At 43.4% G+C, this 15,192-nt stretch overlaps 2 protein-coding genes across 2 annotated transcripts; one reads left to right on the plus strand and one right to left on the minus strand.

Annotated features, from left to right (window-relative positions):
• Positions 1 to 5,622: 5,622 nt before the first annotated feature.
• LOC140242386 (uncharacterized) lies at positions 5,623 to 6,291 on the plus strand. The gene has a single exon (XM_072322123.1). The coding sequence runs from the start codon at positions 5,623 to 5,625 to the stop codon at positions 6,289 to 6,291; it is 669 nt and encodes a 222-aa protein (XP_072178224.1).
• A 7,269-nt stretch (positions 6,292 to 13,560) lies between these two features.
• On the minus strand, positions 13,561 to 14,802 carry LOC140242508 (uncharacterized). Its single transcript, XM_072322243.1, has one exon. It carries the CDS (start codon positions 14,800 to 14,802, stop codon positions 13,561 to 13,563), a length of 1,242 nt encoding a protein of 413 aa, XP_072178344.1.
• Positions 14,803 to 15,192: the final 390 nt, after the last annotated feature.

Genomic DNA, 15,192 nt, shown 5'->3' on the forward strand with positions numbered 1-15,192 from the left:
GGTATTTTGGGACGTACCACAGGACAGTACCACAGGGCAGTACCACAGGACAGTACCACAGGACAGTACCACACGAATTGTCCTGTGGAATTTTGGGACGTACCACAGGACAGTACGACAGGAATTCCTGTGGTAATTTTCGATGTATACCACAGAAGAGTACCACAGGAACTGTCCAAAATCCCACAGGAAAATCATAATATGGTGCTATTCCACACAGAAGTACCACACAGCAAATTAAATTCGAAAGTACCACAGAAAAATGCTACAGGATATTCTTTTTTTTTCTTAACATTTTATACCAGAGGACTATCACATCAGGAGAATATCAAACAGCAGTACCACACAGGAGTACCACACAGGAAAATTGTAAGGCAGAATCAACTGAAATCTATAACAAAAATACAAACAAAAAAAGCACATATTAATATTCCTCAATTAATTGATAGATGAGTTATGCTGTTAATTATAACAATTGATTTGCCATTACTTATCCTGTCCTATACTCCTACAGTATTACCTATTTAGTGAAAGTGCTGATGTAAAGCATGAGAAATTTCATAAGGACTTCTGTGGTACTCCTGTGGTACTCCTGTGGTACTCCTGTGGTACAAATTTTTACATAGCTCATGAATATTCATAAAAAGCACTCTAGATTTTAGAAAATACATATATGACTTAAAAAGTCAAAGTATTAATGATGGAACTTACTTTGAACTTTATGAAAGATTGTCAAATTATGTTATGTTAATCCCAATATCATAGATATTGTTATGAAAGTGTAATTTCATATCTTGATGATAAAGTATAATCGAGTTAGTAACCATGCCTTAATGCTTTACGGATAGACGGCCTTATATATATGTACTGATACGGTCGATGGCTACCTAGGAATAGAATATGACTATATAGATCTATTATAGGACTAGATTGGCACTTGGCCATTAGAGTCTCGTTTGAGGTTATATGTTAGGAGTAGGACAGGTTATTAAGTAGAGCCATGTTTGTCCTGAAATCCATCACTCACCTATCAGGAATATTCCTTGATATGTGGCTAAAATTCTCCCAGATTTTTTTTTTTTCGATCTATCCTGTGTGGTACTCTCCTGTGGTACCATGGAAATGCTGTGTGGTACTGCCCTGTGGTAATGCTGTGTGGTATTGATCGACCTGTGGTACTGTCCCAAAATACCATAGGACAGTTCCTGTGGTACTGTTCTGTGGTACTAGTCCTGTCGTGGTACTGCCCTGTGGTACGTCCCAAAATACCACAGGAATTCCTGTGGTACTGCCCTGTGGTACGTCCCAAAATACCACAGGAATTCCTGTGGTACTGTCCTGTGGTACTGTTCTGTGGTACTTTCCTGTGGTACTTTCCTGTGGTACTGCCCTGTGGTGCGTCCCAAAATACCACAGGAATTCCTGTGGTACTGTCCTGTGGTATGTCCCAAAATACCACAGGACAATTCCTGTGGTACTGTCCTGTGGTACTGTCCTGTGGTACTTTCCTGTGGTACTGTCCTGTGGTACCGTCCTGTGGTAATTACCACAGGAGTACCACAGGACTTTTTCGTAAGGGTATGGGCAAATGGAGAGACCACCACCAGTAAGCAGCAACCAAGGGGGAGAACCAGTATCTGCACAAGGTAATACGGGTCCAACTCTCCAACCACCACCTGCTCGAATGGAGCAGGCACGACCATTGGGTACCGCAGATGGTAGGCGACTGGGCCTCTTCATCAATTCCAAAATCAACGGGCAGCCAATTACCTTCTTGATCGACACGGGCTCCTCCCAGTCAATCGTGTCTACCACCATTTATGACATGATTGCGGAGGAACGAAAGCCGTCGCTGCAGAGTGTGGACAGCATAGTACATCAGGCGGACGGTACTCCACTGGAGACCAGGGGTAAAACCATGGCCGAGATCCAGCTTGGAGAGCTACTGTTCGTGCTCGAAGTAGTGGTAGCTAATGTCAACAACGAAGGAATTTTGGGGTTGGATTTCCTGATGCAGACGAATTCGGTGTTGGACTGTCAGAAGATGGAGCTCCGCACGCCATGGGCCATCATTCCATGCCGAGACTACCGGGGCCAACAATTCTGCCATAGAATTGTCGCCAGTGAAACCACGGCTGTTCCAGCAGGCCATGAGGCCATACTAAAGGGGGAAGTAGCGGACGGACGGCAACAGGCGACTGGAGTTGGTCTGTTAGAAGCACCGACAACTTCCACCGAGTTACTAAACAAGGGACTACTGGTAGCACGAGCAGTAATCGAAGCAGACGCTGAGATACTACCAGTACGAGTCTTCAATCCAACGAAGGAAGAGAGGGTAGTAAAGAAAGGGACGACGGTTGCCTGCTTAACTGGAGTACGTGATACCGAAGATGTGGAGGCGATTCGAGACGGTGGGGTACAAGCTAGTGATGGGGTACCATCACATTTGACGGAGCTGCTAAATCGTAGTATTCAAGAGGTTCCGCAGCAACACCACTCATTGGTGGCCGAATTGCTGTGCGAATTTGCTGATGTCTTCTCCCAAGGACCAACGGACCTGGGCAGAACTGATTTGGTACAACACACAATTTCCACCGGTGACTCTAGGCCAGTGAGACAAGCACAAAGGCGGCATCCAATGGAACAACGACAGGAAATTGACAAGCAGATAAACGAGTTCCTCTCCCAGGGCTTGATCGAGCGGGTCAGTAGTCCTTGGGCATCCAATGTGGTTCTCGTACGGAAGAAGGATGGTAGTAAGCGCTTTTGTGTGGACTACCGCCAGCTGAACGCTGTCACGCTGAAGGACGCATACCCTCTACCAAGAATCGATGAGACACTAGACGCGCTGAGTGGGGCTCAGTGGTTCTCTACACTCGACTTGGCAAGCGGGTATTGGCAAGTGGAGCTGGATGAACAAGCCAAGAAGAAGTCAGCATTCATTGCCAATGGTGGTCTGTATGCATGGCGGGTCATGCCCTTTGGCCTATGCAATGCACCGGCCACGTTTGAGAGGCTGATGGATCGAGTGATGGCAGGCTTGACGTGGGAGACGCTACTGGTGTATTTGGACGATGTCATCGTTTTTGGTAAGACGGTGGAAGAGGAGCTTGGTCGACTGAAAACTGTGTTCCAGCGATTGCGTGGAGCTGGTCTGAAATTGAAACCAGCTAAGTGCCAACTGTTCCACACTAGTGTGGAATACCTGGGGCACATCGTCTCATCTGCTGGGGTAACCACAGAGCCAGAGAAGGTCGCGGCCATCCAAAATTGGCCGAAACCAAACAGCGTCAAAGAGGTGCGAAGCTTCATAGGACTGGTCTCCTACTACCGGAAGTTTGTGGAAGGATTTGCTTCGATCGCTAGACCACTCCACCAACTCACCAAAAAGAACCAGAAGTTTCTCTGGACAGAGGAATGCCAGGAGGCTTTCGACGAATTGAAGCAACGACTGGTGTCACCTCCAATTCTGGCATATCCCTGCCCAGAAGGGGACTACATTTTGGATACAGACGCCAGTCAGCATGGAATCGGAGCCGTGCTGTCTCAAGTACAAGGAGGGATTGAGAGAGTTATTGCGTACGGGAGCCGCACGTTACGTAGGGAAGAAGCCAACTACTGTGTCACCAGGAAGGAGTTACTGGCAGTGGTAGCCTTCCTCAACCAGTTCCGACAATATCTCTATGGAAGGCATGTGATCATCCGCACTGACCACGGATCATTGCAGTGGTTGGTTCGATTCAAGGACCCCAGAGGGCAGCTGGCACGATGGTTGGAGCTGGTATCAGAGTACGATTTCGAGATACAGCACCGGCAGGGGAGGAGCCATGGAAATGCTGATGGTCTATCTCGGAGACCATGTAGGCAGTGTGGCCGGGACCAAGAAACCCCACCCGGGCAAGTCAGAGCACTGACAGAAGAGGCGTTGGGAGCCCCGAGTATTGGGAGTCTTCAGGAGAAGGATGAGGACATACAAGTGGTGAGAGTTGCGAAGATTCGAGGGGTGAAGCCAGCCAATGAAGTGGTGTCATCTTGGCCGGAAAAAGCAACTCGATTGTTGGAGCACTGGGGCGCATTGGAGGTGGTAGACGGCGTGCTGGTCCGCAGATGGGAGTCAGCGGATGGTACCAACACCCGGAGACAGACCATCCTACCAAGGGCGCTCATCAAGGATGCGATACGTGAGGTCCATTCAGCTCTTACTGGGGGACATTTTGGTTTCAAGAAAACACTAGGGCGATTGAAGTTGCGGTACTTCTGGGTCGGCATGGCGGCTGATGTTCGTTCCGCCCTCAGACAATGTGACGTATGTGCCAGAAGGAAGTGTCCTGGTAAAGGTAATCGAGCACCACTACAACAAAGAATTAGTGGGTTCCCGATGGAGAGGGTGGCACTGGACATCATGGGCCCTTTCCCCCGGACCAAGCATGGGAACAAGTACATCCTGGTGATTGGCGACTACTTCACAAAATGGATGGAGGCCTACCCAATACCAGATGAAAGGGCGGAGACAGTGGCGGAGAAGTTGGTGGTGGAGTACATTTGTCGATTTGGAGTGCCGAGATTCGTGCATTCAGACCAAGGCCGCAATTTCATCTCTGAAGTCTTCAGTGAAGTCTGCAAACTGATGGGGGTGAACAAGACCAGGACCACAGCCTACAACCCAAAGTCAGACGGGCTCGTAGAAAGGTACAACCGCACACTAATAGACACAGTTGCTGCACTACTGGACGTGGAGAGGCAGGAAAAGGATTGGGATCAACTCCTCCCTTTCGCCACCTGTGCCTACCGTAGCTGTGCTCAGGAATCAACTGGGGAAACTCCCAACATGCTAATGTTGGGGCGAGAATTGGTACTACCCGGGGATCTCGTCACGCCAGATGATGTTGACGGCCAGCAGGACCTCCAGACCGATTACGCGGAGGGGCTACGGATTCGGATGCAGAGGGCCCACAACCGAGCCAGGGCAAAACAGATGTCGGCCTGTAGGAAGCAGAAACAGTTCTATGACCAGAAGGCCTATGGATCTGCTTTCAACCAGGGCCAGTATGCATGGCTACGGCGCAAGATGAGGGTGAAAGGCCAGAGTCCAAAGCTGCAGACCAAATGGCTGGGACCGTACCTGATAGTCACCAAGTTATCCGACGTGACTGTTCGACTCCAATTGACACCTCGCTCCAAGCCACTGGTTGTCCACGTAGATCGTTTGAAGCAGTACACGGGGGTACCAAGACCAGTTTGGGAGTTCGAACCAAACAGGGAGGCGGTACAGGCTGGAACCCAGCAGCAAGGTACTGCTGCCAACGAAGAGCTGGAAGAGTCAGGGCTGGAAGAAGCTGATGCTACCCACCCCTCTACCTATGAAGAGGGAGAAGTGGATTCTCAATCGCCAGTTAGGAACCGGGAGTCTCCGACTGTGCCAACGGCAGAAGACGATGATGAATGGAATGGGGGAAGGCGTTATCCAAGGAGGGATAGGCGTCGGCCGCAGTATTATAGATAACTAGGCACTAAGTAACGAATCTAAATAATCGAGTGGTACTCGAATATATTCGACGAGCTAAATAAAGAGGATTAAAGACTGTGGTATTATTAATGTGCAGGTGCAGTGCAGGTGACGCCATGGCATCTTCCAAAGGGGACGATTTGTACAGTCCCTTCAACGATTATTTCGGGCTGAGTAAGCTGGTGTCAACGGGGAAGAAGAAGAGGGAGTCCATGGACCAAGAGACGGGCAACCAGTTCTTTGATTTCGAACAGGTGCGAGGCCCGTTCAATAGCTACCTGGGGTCAAACGAATGTAAAGCGACAGTGACGAAAAAGAGTGGATCCCAGGACCTAGGGACGAGATACCAGTATCCGGCCTTACGGAAGGACGGCGATGCAGCTGGGTGTCTGTCAACTGGTAGCCGTTGGCTGAGCAACGAGGGGATTCTACCAGACATCACCGCTCTACGAGGACGAGATGGAAGTGATGGACCACTCAGCAGATCAGTGCCCTGGTGCGTTTTCTGCAAAAACAATGGTGAAAGTTTGCAGGTCTACGGAAGCCATGCGCTGAAGTCCATAGACGGAAAAACTACCTGTCCTGTGCTTCGGGCATACAGATGCCCGATTTGTCGCGCCACCAGGGACGAGGCTCACACCATTAAGTACTGTCCGTTATTAAAGAAGAAAAAGCTGCCTGGGTCAGCAGGGCCTGGATCTACCAGTGACGTCAGCACAGCGGGGCTGTATTTCAAAACCCCACGGAATGCTACCGGACGGCTTAGGAGCTGTGATACTAGGTAGCAGTACCGCCAGCGTCCAGCAACTAACACCGGAAGAGAAGAAGCAGCAGCGAATATGGACTATGTCAGATACCAGCTTCGCACGAATTGATTATTAAGATGTGTATGAATGACTGTAGGAATTTGACTAAAGACATGAGTAACATTCGATTGGTATTATTTGTCGAATATGCAGAACGATGTCTACCCCCAAGCCCAAGTCCTGTTCAGATAGGGGAGAAGTCTACCGGTGTAAGGTGTGCCGACGGTCCTTTTCCAGTAGAAGCTCGATGCAACGACACGAATTCGACATGCACACCCCTAAATTTAAGTGCGATCGCTGTGCTTTCCAGACGCTGCACAGGCGAGAATTAGAACGCCACTACGGAACTCACGCCACCGATGTAGCTCCAGGGCGCGTACATTTGAAAACCCCAGTTTATGCGCCAATTAAGAATAAGAAGCCGCCGTCAACGCAAAGCAGACCCCGGAGTAGATCTCCCCTGCACCCCTCTACTTCAACCCCTTCCCGACGCACGCCTGAGAGGTGCACCCCTGAGAAGAGCGTCAGCCCGGAGAGGAGTGTCACCTCTGAGGGAAGCAGTACCCCGGTGCTGGATGAGGACAACTATGGCGGCGGGCTCCTCGATTTGACGGGCGGAAGGAGGCGATTCGTGATCGAGGACGTGGTACCTGAAGTCAAATCCCCGGTAACATGTGAAATCGGGGTCCAGGTGTCACCATCCGACATTGACGGGGGGATTATCCGAGGGAGGCTAGGAGAGTTACGTCGCAGAGGGAAGACCTGTTTCAGCGCTACCGAGACGCTGATGTTGCGGCCTGGCCGAACGTGGACCAGGAAGACAGAGCGGTTCCTGACGACCGGTGGCGAGTTTTTGGAGGTAGTGACGGAAACCGTGGAGGAAAAGTAGTGGAAGCGAAATTTGGTAGAAATTCATGGGCAGGTATGGACGTTAAACATAATTTGCCCATTTGAGTTTGGACAATAAGTTATAATTGGACGTTTTTGAGGACTGTTCGCGGAGATAGTGAAAGTAGTAGCGAATACCGGAAGGAAGATGTGGAAGCGATTATTGGTAGAGAAGGGCAGATACGGACGCTAAATTTAATCTGCCCAATTTAATTTGGACATTAAGTTGTTACAGTTTAACATTTCTTGAAGACTGATGAGTATTACCAAGTTAATTGTTCGCGAAGATAGTGAAAGTGGTAGCAGATACCGGAAGGAAGATGTGGAAGCGATTATTGGTAGAAAAGGGCAGATACGGACGCTAAATTTAATCTGCCCAATTTAAATTGGACATTAAGTTGTTACAGTTGAACATTTTTTGAAGATTGATGGATATTACCAATGTAATTGTTCTCAAAAGAAAACGATGGTATTAAGTTGGAATTAGTGAAGTTTATGTACGGAGATGTAATCGTCCCGAGAGGTAGTGGAGTAAAGTGATTAAAGCGATACCAGGTGTTGGTAGAATTGTTCGGAAGAGTTGGTAGAATCATATCGGTATCAACATTGCGATTGGTATATATGACGGCTGGTTTTGGAGCCATAGCCTTTCTTCTTCTTCTCACATTTAGAGTTTGTTGTGTCCATGTTGGAAGCAAAGGTAATAGACAAGGTTGGAGAAGTAGCATTAGAATGTACATAGTGTTTATGGTCCGAAAGAAGTAATGAGTGTTCTTATAAATCATAAGATGATGTTTTAAAAGATTTGGTGGTCGGTGGACACCAGTATAAGTATTTTGGTAGTTGATATCAGGGTAGTTGATACCAGTCGGAATGTAATGGAGGTCGGTTTGTGTTTAAAGTATTGACGTTTAAAGTGTTCAGAATATTAAGTGGTATAAGCTCGGGGACCGAGCTTGGTGGGTCGGGGGGTCGTGTAGCGAAATCGATCAATTCCGCTGTATAGTCTGTGTATAATAAGCTGTGTATTGATAATTCACTATCGATAGTACTAAAAGTGTAATCGATTATTATATGGTAATGACGTTATTAAGTGAGGTCTAAAATTCCGGTTTTGGTAAAATTATTGAATATTACGTAAGATAGGGGCATGAAGGGGGTAAGATGATTTATGATTCAGAGAGAAATAATGGATACCAGTAATTTGAGACTAAATATGTAGGGGTTTGGTGAGAATTGCTTCCTTTATTGGTAATTTAGTGGTAGAAATATTGATTAACTACGCTTATAATTATTGAGTAAAGATATAATAAGGTAATTAAGTTCACGATTCGATGTCGAGTTGGGACGGATAGGGTAAACATGTCGTAGCACGTGTTGAGTGGATCGAGCTTTAGCGTTCGAGCCTTTAGCAGATTTATTGCAGGGGCTAAGTGTGGCGCTAGTCTAGGTTTTTGTAACCTATAGCATACTGGAGCAGGACTTAAGGTTCGGAATTTGATGGTACCAAAACCGTGTGGGCGGGCGCAGTGAACTGTAAACGCGTGTTGGATTGTTGGACTGTTATTCAAGTATTCAGAATTAAATACTACCAGTTGGAAGTTAAACCATTGAGGGAAGAGTGATTTTTCCTACGTAAGAACCCTAAAGTGAGTGCAGGTGAGTGGTCTTTGGTGGTGACTGGTAGTAAAGATAGTTCTATTGGTAGACGTAATTCAGTAGTAAATGTGTGAAGCTGGTATGATGGACTGTTGATGGAGAACTGGTAGGAATAAATAATTGGTAGGAATTAACTGGTATCTTGGGCCGTATATTGCGGCCGAACGAACTCGCGCCTAGCTTGGCCATCCTGACCGAAGTTCGGCGTAGACACCAATCTATCATCACACACATCTACCACCAAAGTTATTCACAACACATATATGGCGTAAGGACCAGTGGGATATATGTCTGCGACGCGAACATTCGTCACAATATATATAAATCAGTAAAGACGTAAATATTAACGTGCACTTCCTTATTTAACTGGGCACTTCAAAGAACCGAAATGTTACTAATTTTCATGATAACAAACTTTATAACATGTCGGTTTTTCTACTTTAACAGAACAGGGAGTTCGAAAAAAGAAGGGTCCTCTGTTATCATTAGTTGCTAAACGATTCACAGAATAATGAACATTTTATGAAAATAATGATAATTTGATTCAATGATAATAGCAACTTCAGCTGTTAGAATTCGAGAAATTAAAAAAAAAAAGAAGTCAAAATCCAAGCAGACTTGGACCGCCACGTGTATGCATTATGCACAGATTTGTGAAGTTCCGCATTAATTTCCATCTGTGAGAATTTCTATTTGCTTTGAACACTTTTTGAATTATATTGATTATTTTTTTTTTCTTTTGCCTCATCTGAGGATTTATTCAGGATTCCATTCAAAATACACAATCAAAATAATATCTTCGCAACGATGTCACATAAAAGTGATGCAAGCACAATCGTGCATTAGAGGTTCAACAATTCGCTTGGTAACAACTGTTCATTTCTCCGTAGTGTTCTTCTATGTTTCATATAACATTGTATTTCTATTCTCGTTTTAATTTCTCTCATAAACACATACTTTAAAGAACAACTTCTTTTATCATTACTGGTTTCATTCCGTTTCAAAATAAGCTTATAAATACTCCAAAATGCTATTGTCAAAAACAAACTATACTGACTCTTACACTGTATTTTCAGTAAATGTGAAACATTGATATTTGTTACTGTTACATGGTATACATCTTGTAACAAACTCCTTACGTATGAAAGAAAATTTTTATTAAGTTTGCATTCAATGAAAGCATGAACAATATCTTCTTTTACGTTGCAGTTCGGGCACAAATTATCATGACTTAAACCCCATTTGAATAGATTACTTCTCACTGGCAATAAATTATACAACAATTTCAAATTAAATTCTCGTAATTTGTTTTCTTTTATATATTCTAAATTATATCTGAATACACTGGCCCAATCAGCTTGGAAATGAAACTTGTTCTCCCAATATAAGGAACATGTATTGGTTAACAAGTTTTTTGAAGGTATCAAATTATACAATGCCTTGCTGCTTAGATCCATAATGAAAACTACTTTTTTCGAAACACATACTCTTGGTATACACAATACTGTTTCTTTTCTGATATAACTATCAAACATTTCCTTACGTATCATGTTATACCTTACTAATGGTATTGCTTTTTGTAATGTTGCATATCAAAAATTGCAGTACATTTTCTTCCTTTAAAATTAATTTCTGACATAATGTATTCAAAAGACCGGAAACCATTTATTGTTACTAAATCTCCAAAATAGAGTATGCCACTTTCATACCATCTTTATAAAACAGCGAATGCTTGTCAAACAATATAAGTTTGTTATACCAAACAATCTGATTTAAAACATCAGTTGACCCACTGTTTACACTGTTGATATCTTTCACTGTAGTACAATATCGTATTTGTTCCCATGCCTGTAAAATTTCTTTATAAAACTTTGGAACTTTCTTATCAATTTCATTAATATTACTCGTGTTGTAATTACAATTCAGCAGCAAAATAATACCCCCTAGCAAATCAAACCAATAAGAGCACACTATTTTCCATATATCTCTTGAGTCATTGAGAAAACGACCCAGCCATTTCAACCGAAAACTTAGCAATTGTTTTTGTATATCCATCATCTTTATTCCACCTTTGCTGAAATCTTCTGTAATAATACTTCGCTTTATTTTTTCATTTTTTCTTTTCCATATAAACTTGAACACCATATTTTTCAAAATTTTCAAAAATTTAAACGGTATTGAATCTACCATTATCAGATGAATAACTTGACTAAGGGCTAAGCTTTTTAAAACAATAACTCGTCCAAAGATGGTTAAACTTCTCTTTGTCCAACTGTCAAGGATTTTTTGCAACTTGAATAATTTTTGCTCCCAATCTAACTCCAAAGCTGCATCATTATTGGGGTGAATATAATGTCCCAAATATCTAACTGGTTTACTCGACCACTTCAAATAAAACTTATCTAAATTCCAACGTTCACTCTGTTTACCCAACCAAATCATAAATGTTTTATCTTTGTTAATCTTTGGACCTGCTACATCTCCAAAAGAATATAACTCTGTTAAAATTTCCTCTAACGATTTTTCATCTTGAACAAAAAACAAGGTATCATCAGCATATTGTAACAGTTTAAGTTGAAAATCATAGCCTGCTAATTCCATTGGCCGAATACTTCTGTTTTCTCTGATGCTGTTGGCCATGAATTCAGCTGCTAAAATGAATAATAGTGATGACAGTGGACATCCTTGTCGGACTCCTCTTTCAACATTAAAACTTTCCGATATCCAACCATTAATCAATACAGAGCTCGATATGTGCGTGTAAAGAGTACGAATCCATTTTCGAAATGATTCGCCAAAATTTAATCTTTCTAAACACAAACTCAAAAATTCTATATCCAAAACATCAAATGCCTTAGCAAAGTCTGCTAGCATTATTGCTCCGGTTTTACCGCTTTTCATAACATATTCAATGATATCTTTCGTTAACCTTACATTGCAGGCAGCTAAGCGGCCCTTTATGTATCCTGTCTGAGTGTCATTCACAATACCGCCAATGACCTTTTGTACCCTTGCGGCCAAAACTGCTGCTATTATCTTATAGTCACAGTAGAGTAAAGTGATAGGTCTCCAGTTTTTCAGCTGTTGACTGTCACCTTTTTTAAATAACAATGTGATGAGACCTTTTCTTTGGGTATTTAACATCATTCCAGATAAATAATTTTCATTCAAGGCTTCTACGAGAAACACTTGTATTCTCGGCCAGAACACCTGATAAAACTCTGCAGAAATTCCATCTAGACCGGGTGCCTTATCTTTTTGCATTGCAAATACAGCCTTTTTACATTCTTCTTGTGTGAGTAACCCTTCACACATTATCTTATTTTCATCAGAGAGACGTTTGATATTTTGTGAACAGGTATAACTTTCCATACTTTGTCTGGTTTGTGTTTCTTTTTTGTATAATTTTGAATAAAAATCAACAATCTCTTTCAGTATCTTTTCATTTCCTTCAATAATACGATTATCCTTATCACATTTCAAATGTGTAATTTCTCTTTTCTTTGCATTCATCTTTTCTAAGTTCAAAAAGTACTTCGTGCTTTTTTCTCCTTTCTCAATCCACCTTGTTCGAGCTCGTATACCAGCTCCCTTGGCTTCGTATTTATAAATCTTCTCCAACTTCTCTTTTACATCAGAATAAGAACTTAATACCTCTTCATTACACTCATTCACATTAATACATTTTCCAAGTTGAGCTAGTTTTGCTTCTAATGACAATTTGGAGTCTTTCTTTCCAAGTGCCTTTTTCTTACAATATTTCTGTGAGAATTCACGAACTTGAACTTTAAACATTTCCCATCTCATTTGCACAGGCAAACAGTTTGTTGAAAATGAGTCTATAATTTTGAAAATTCCATTTTGGTACTCTTTATCAAATAAAATATCATTATTGATTTTCCAATAACCTGGGTCTCTCATGTTTTGTTTAATACACAGTTTGATTGATATTGCGTTGTGGTCAGACCTAATGGCTGGTCGGATGTCAGTACACATTGTTTTTCCTTTAATATTTTTCGTCACCAGCCAAAAATCTAATCTAGAAGCCCTCTTCAAAGATACATTCCGCCAGGTGAATCGTTTCAAGTCTTGGTGCATTGATCTCCAAACATCAATCGAAGCATACTTTTTCATTATCTTTGTAAGATTTACAGGTCTTCTATAATATTTGTTCTTCGATCCTTGCACATCTTTGCTTATATTCAAAATACAATTCCAATCTCCTCCTAAGATCAATTCACAATCACATGTATAATGCTTACGTAATTCAGAGTTCAATCTATGAAAGTAACTCTCTCTGTATTGCCTTTGCGTTGGCGCATACACATTGATTAACATGAGATTAGTTTCTTGAACTTTTACTCTGAGTATTAGTAGTTGACCGTTCAAGGTACATTTTACTACAATATTTTGAGCATCAAGTCTATCGTTAAATAAAATTGAAACTCCTCGTGAATGATTTGATCCATGCGCAAAGAAGCACGGACCCCGCCATTCACTTCTGACAATTGATTCAAAATCATTGCACCAGTATGTCTCTTGAAAAAAATACAATATCTGCCTTCTGGTGCTTACACCAATGAAAAACTTGACTTCTTTTGTCTTTATTTCTCAAACCTCTTACATTCAAACTGATAATATGACAGTTCGCCATTTAGATAAAGGGAAAAGAGAACACAAGTATATTCTTTGTCACTTCACTCATCTCTTCTTTGGTACTTTTTTCGAAGATTTCTGCTTCCGTTTCGTTTGTTTCACTTTCCTTTCTTTTGTTGCTCGTTTAGGTAGTTCCGGTGACTCAGCGGAGAGTTCAGACAACGCTTCCACACCGTCATCTTCGCTCGATGAATCTTCGCTCGAAGCTTCCGAGTGTGTGCGAGAGTCGGTCATCTCCGACCGGTCTGCTGCGAGATCAGTGACAGGCTCTGTCGGCGTGGGAGTTGAAATTTCTCCGTTGGACTTGTCAGCGGACTGTCGCGGCTGTGATGCGTTGCGATCCCCGACTAGGTATTGCGTAATCTTGGGCTGGATGTGCGTCTGGTTGTCATGGAGTGATTGACGAGCACTCGCTGTATTCGCGGCTTGTCGACCCGATGCGATCAGCTGTTCGATCAGGTGCACTGGTGGTGTAGCAGCAGAGGCTGATGCCGACGGGGAAGGCGATGGTGCTGGCATCGGTCCATGTTCGCTGGCGTCTCTGGTCGGTGAGGTGGGCGGGGTCTCGAAGGAGCATTCCTGTTGCAGGTGTCCGGGTTGTTTACATCGTCGACAGACGATGGGGTTGTTGCATTGCGATCGTTGATGCCCTGCATTCAAACAACGTGAGCACATGAGGGTTGCCCTTGCAGGTGGTATGATCTGGCCATAGTGGTAGACTTTGGCTTTAAAAATACCAAAGTTTATGTCTCGAGGCAGGGGCTTCGATGGATGCTGTATGTAGACTATCCGGTTGCCGGTCAGGCAGTCAGTGAGCAGACCATCTACACGGAGACGTTCACGGATGGGGGCACCGAGGACCTTGTGTTTGCATTTTTCCAGTTCATCGCTGATGACAGTATCGAGAACTGAAAGTGGTATGTCTCTGATGAGGAGACGTAGACTGTTTTCTTTCCCAGCTGTGATGAAAGGGTTTTGGTCATACACTGCGACATTGGCATTTCTGATGTTCAAGCCATTTGTTATCAGTTTCATTCTTGACTCCCGATTTTCCACGTACAGCCTCCATAGACCACGAATTCTCTGTATCCCTTTAATTTCTCGTCCTTGCACACTACGGATGAGGCATTTGTACATGTCCTCGTTTGACATTCCCTTTTCACTCACTGATGGTATGTCTTTATTTTTCAGGAAGACTGGCTTACCTCCGAGCTGTTCCTCAGGTTTCGCAGAAGGGAAAGCATGGGCCGCTTTCTCGGCGTATGACGTGTCACTGCGTGCCGCCATTTTCAAAGTCAGGATCCGTGTGCTGCAGTTCAAATCAAATCCTGCTATTTTCTATTTCAGAGTTGTCATCCACCATTCCAGTAAGCACAAAGGATTCACAAGTGTTCCAATATGATCTTCAGTCACAAATTTCTTTCCAAAACAGTTTCTATGATTGCAGATTTAGAGGTTTTCACCGCAGAGAAAAATCGTCGTAACAATTTCAGAGTCGGTGAAGAGCGCCCTCCCGAATTATATTGATTATAATTTGGATAACGTCCTGAAAGGTAGCTAGAACATGAGATTCTCCGAGATCATGTTTTGATGCTGATAAAAAAAAGTAGCTTTCCAGACAGAAAATAGCAGAATGGAAGCCAACTACCCAGAAACTTACAAAGAGGAACGAAATAG

This window comes from Diadema setosum, chromosome 19 (assembly GCF_964275005.1).
Source record: "Diadema setosum chromosome 19, eeDiaSeto1, whole genome shotgun sequence".
NCBI lineage: Eukaryota > Metazoa > Echinodermata > Echinoidea > Diadematoida > Diadematidae > Diadema > Diadema setosum.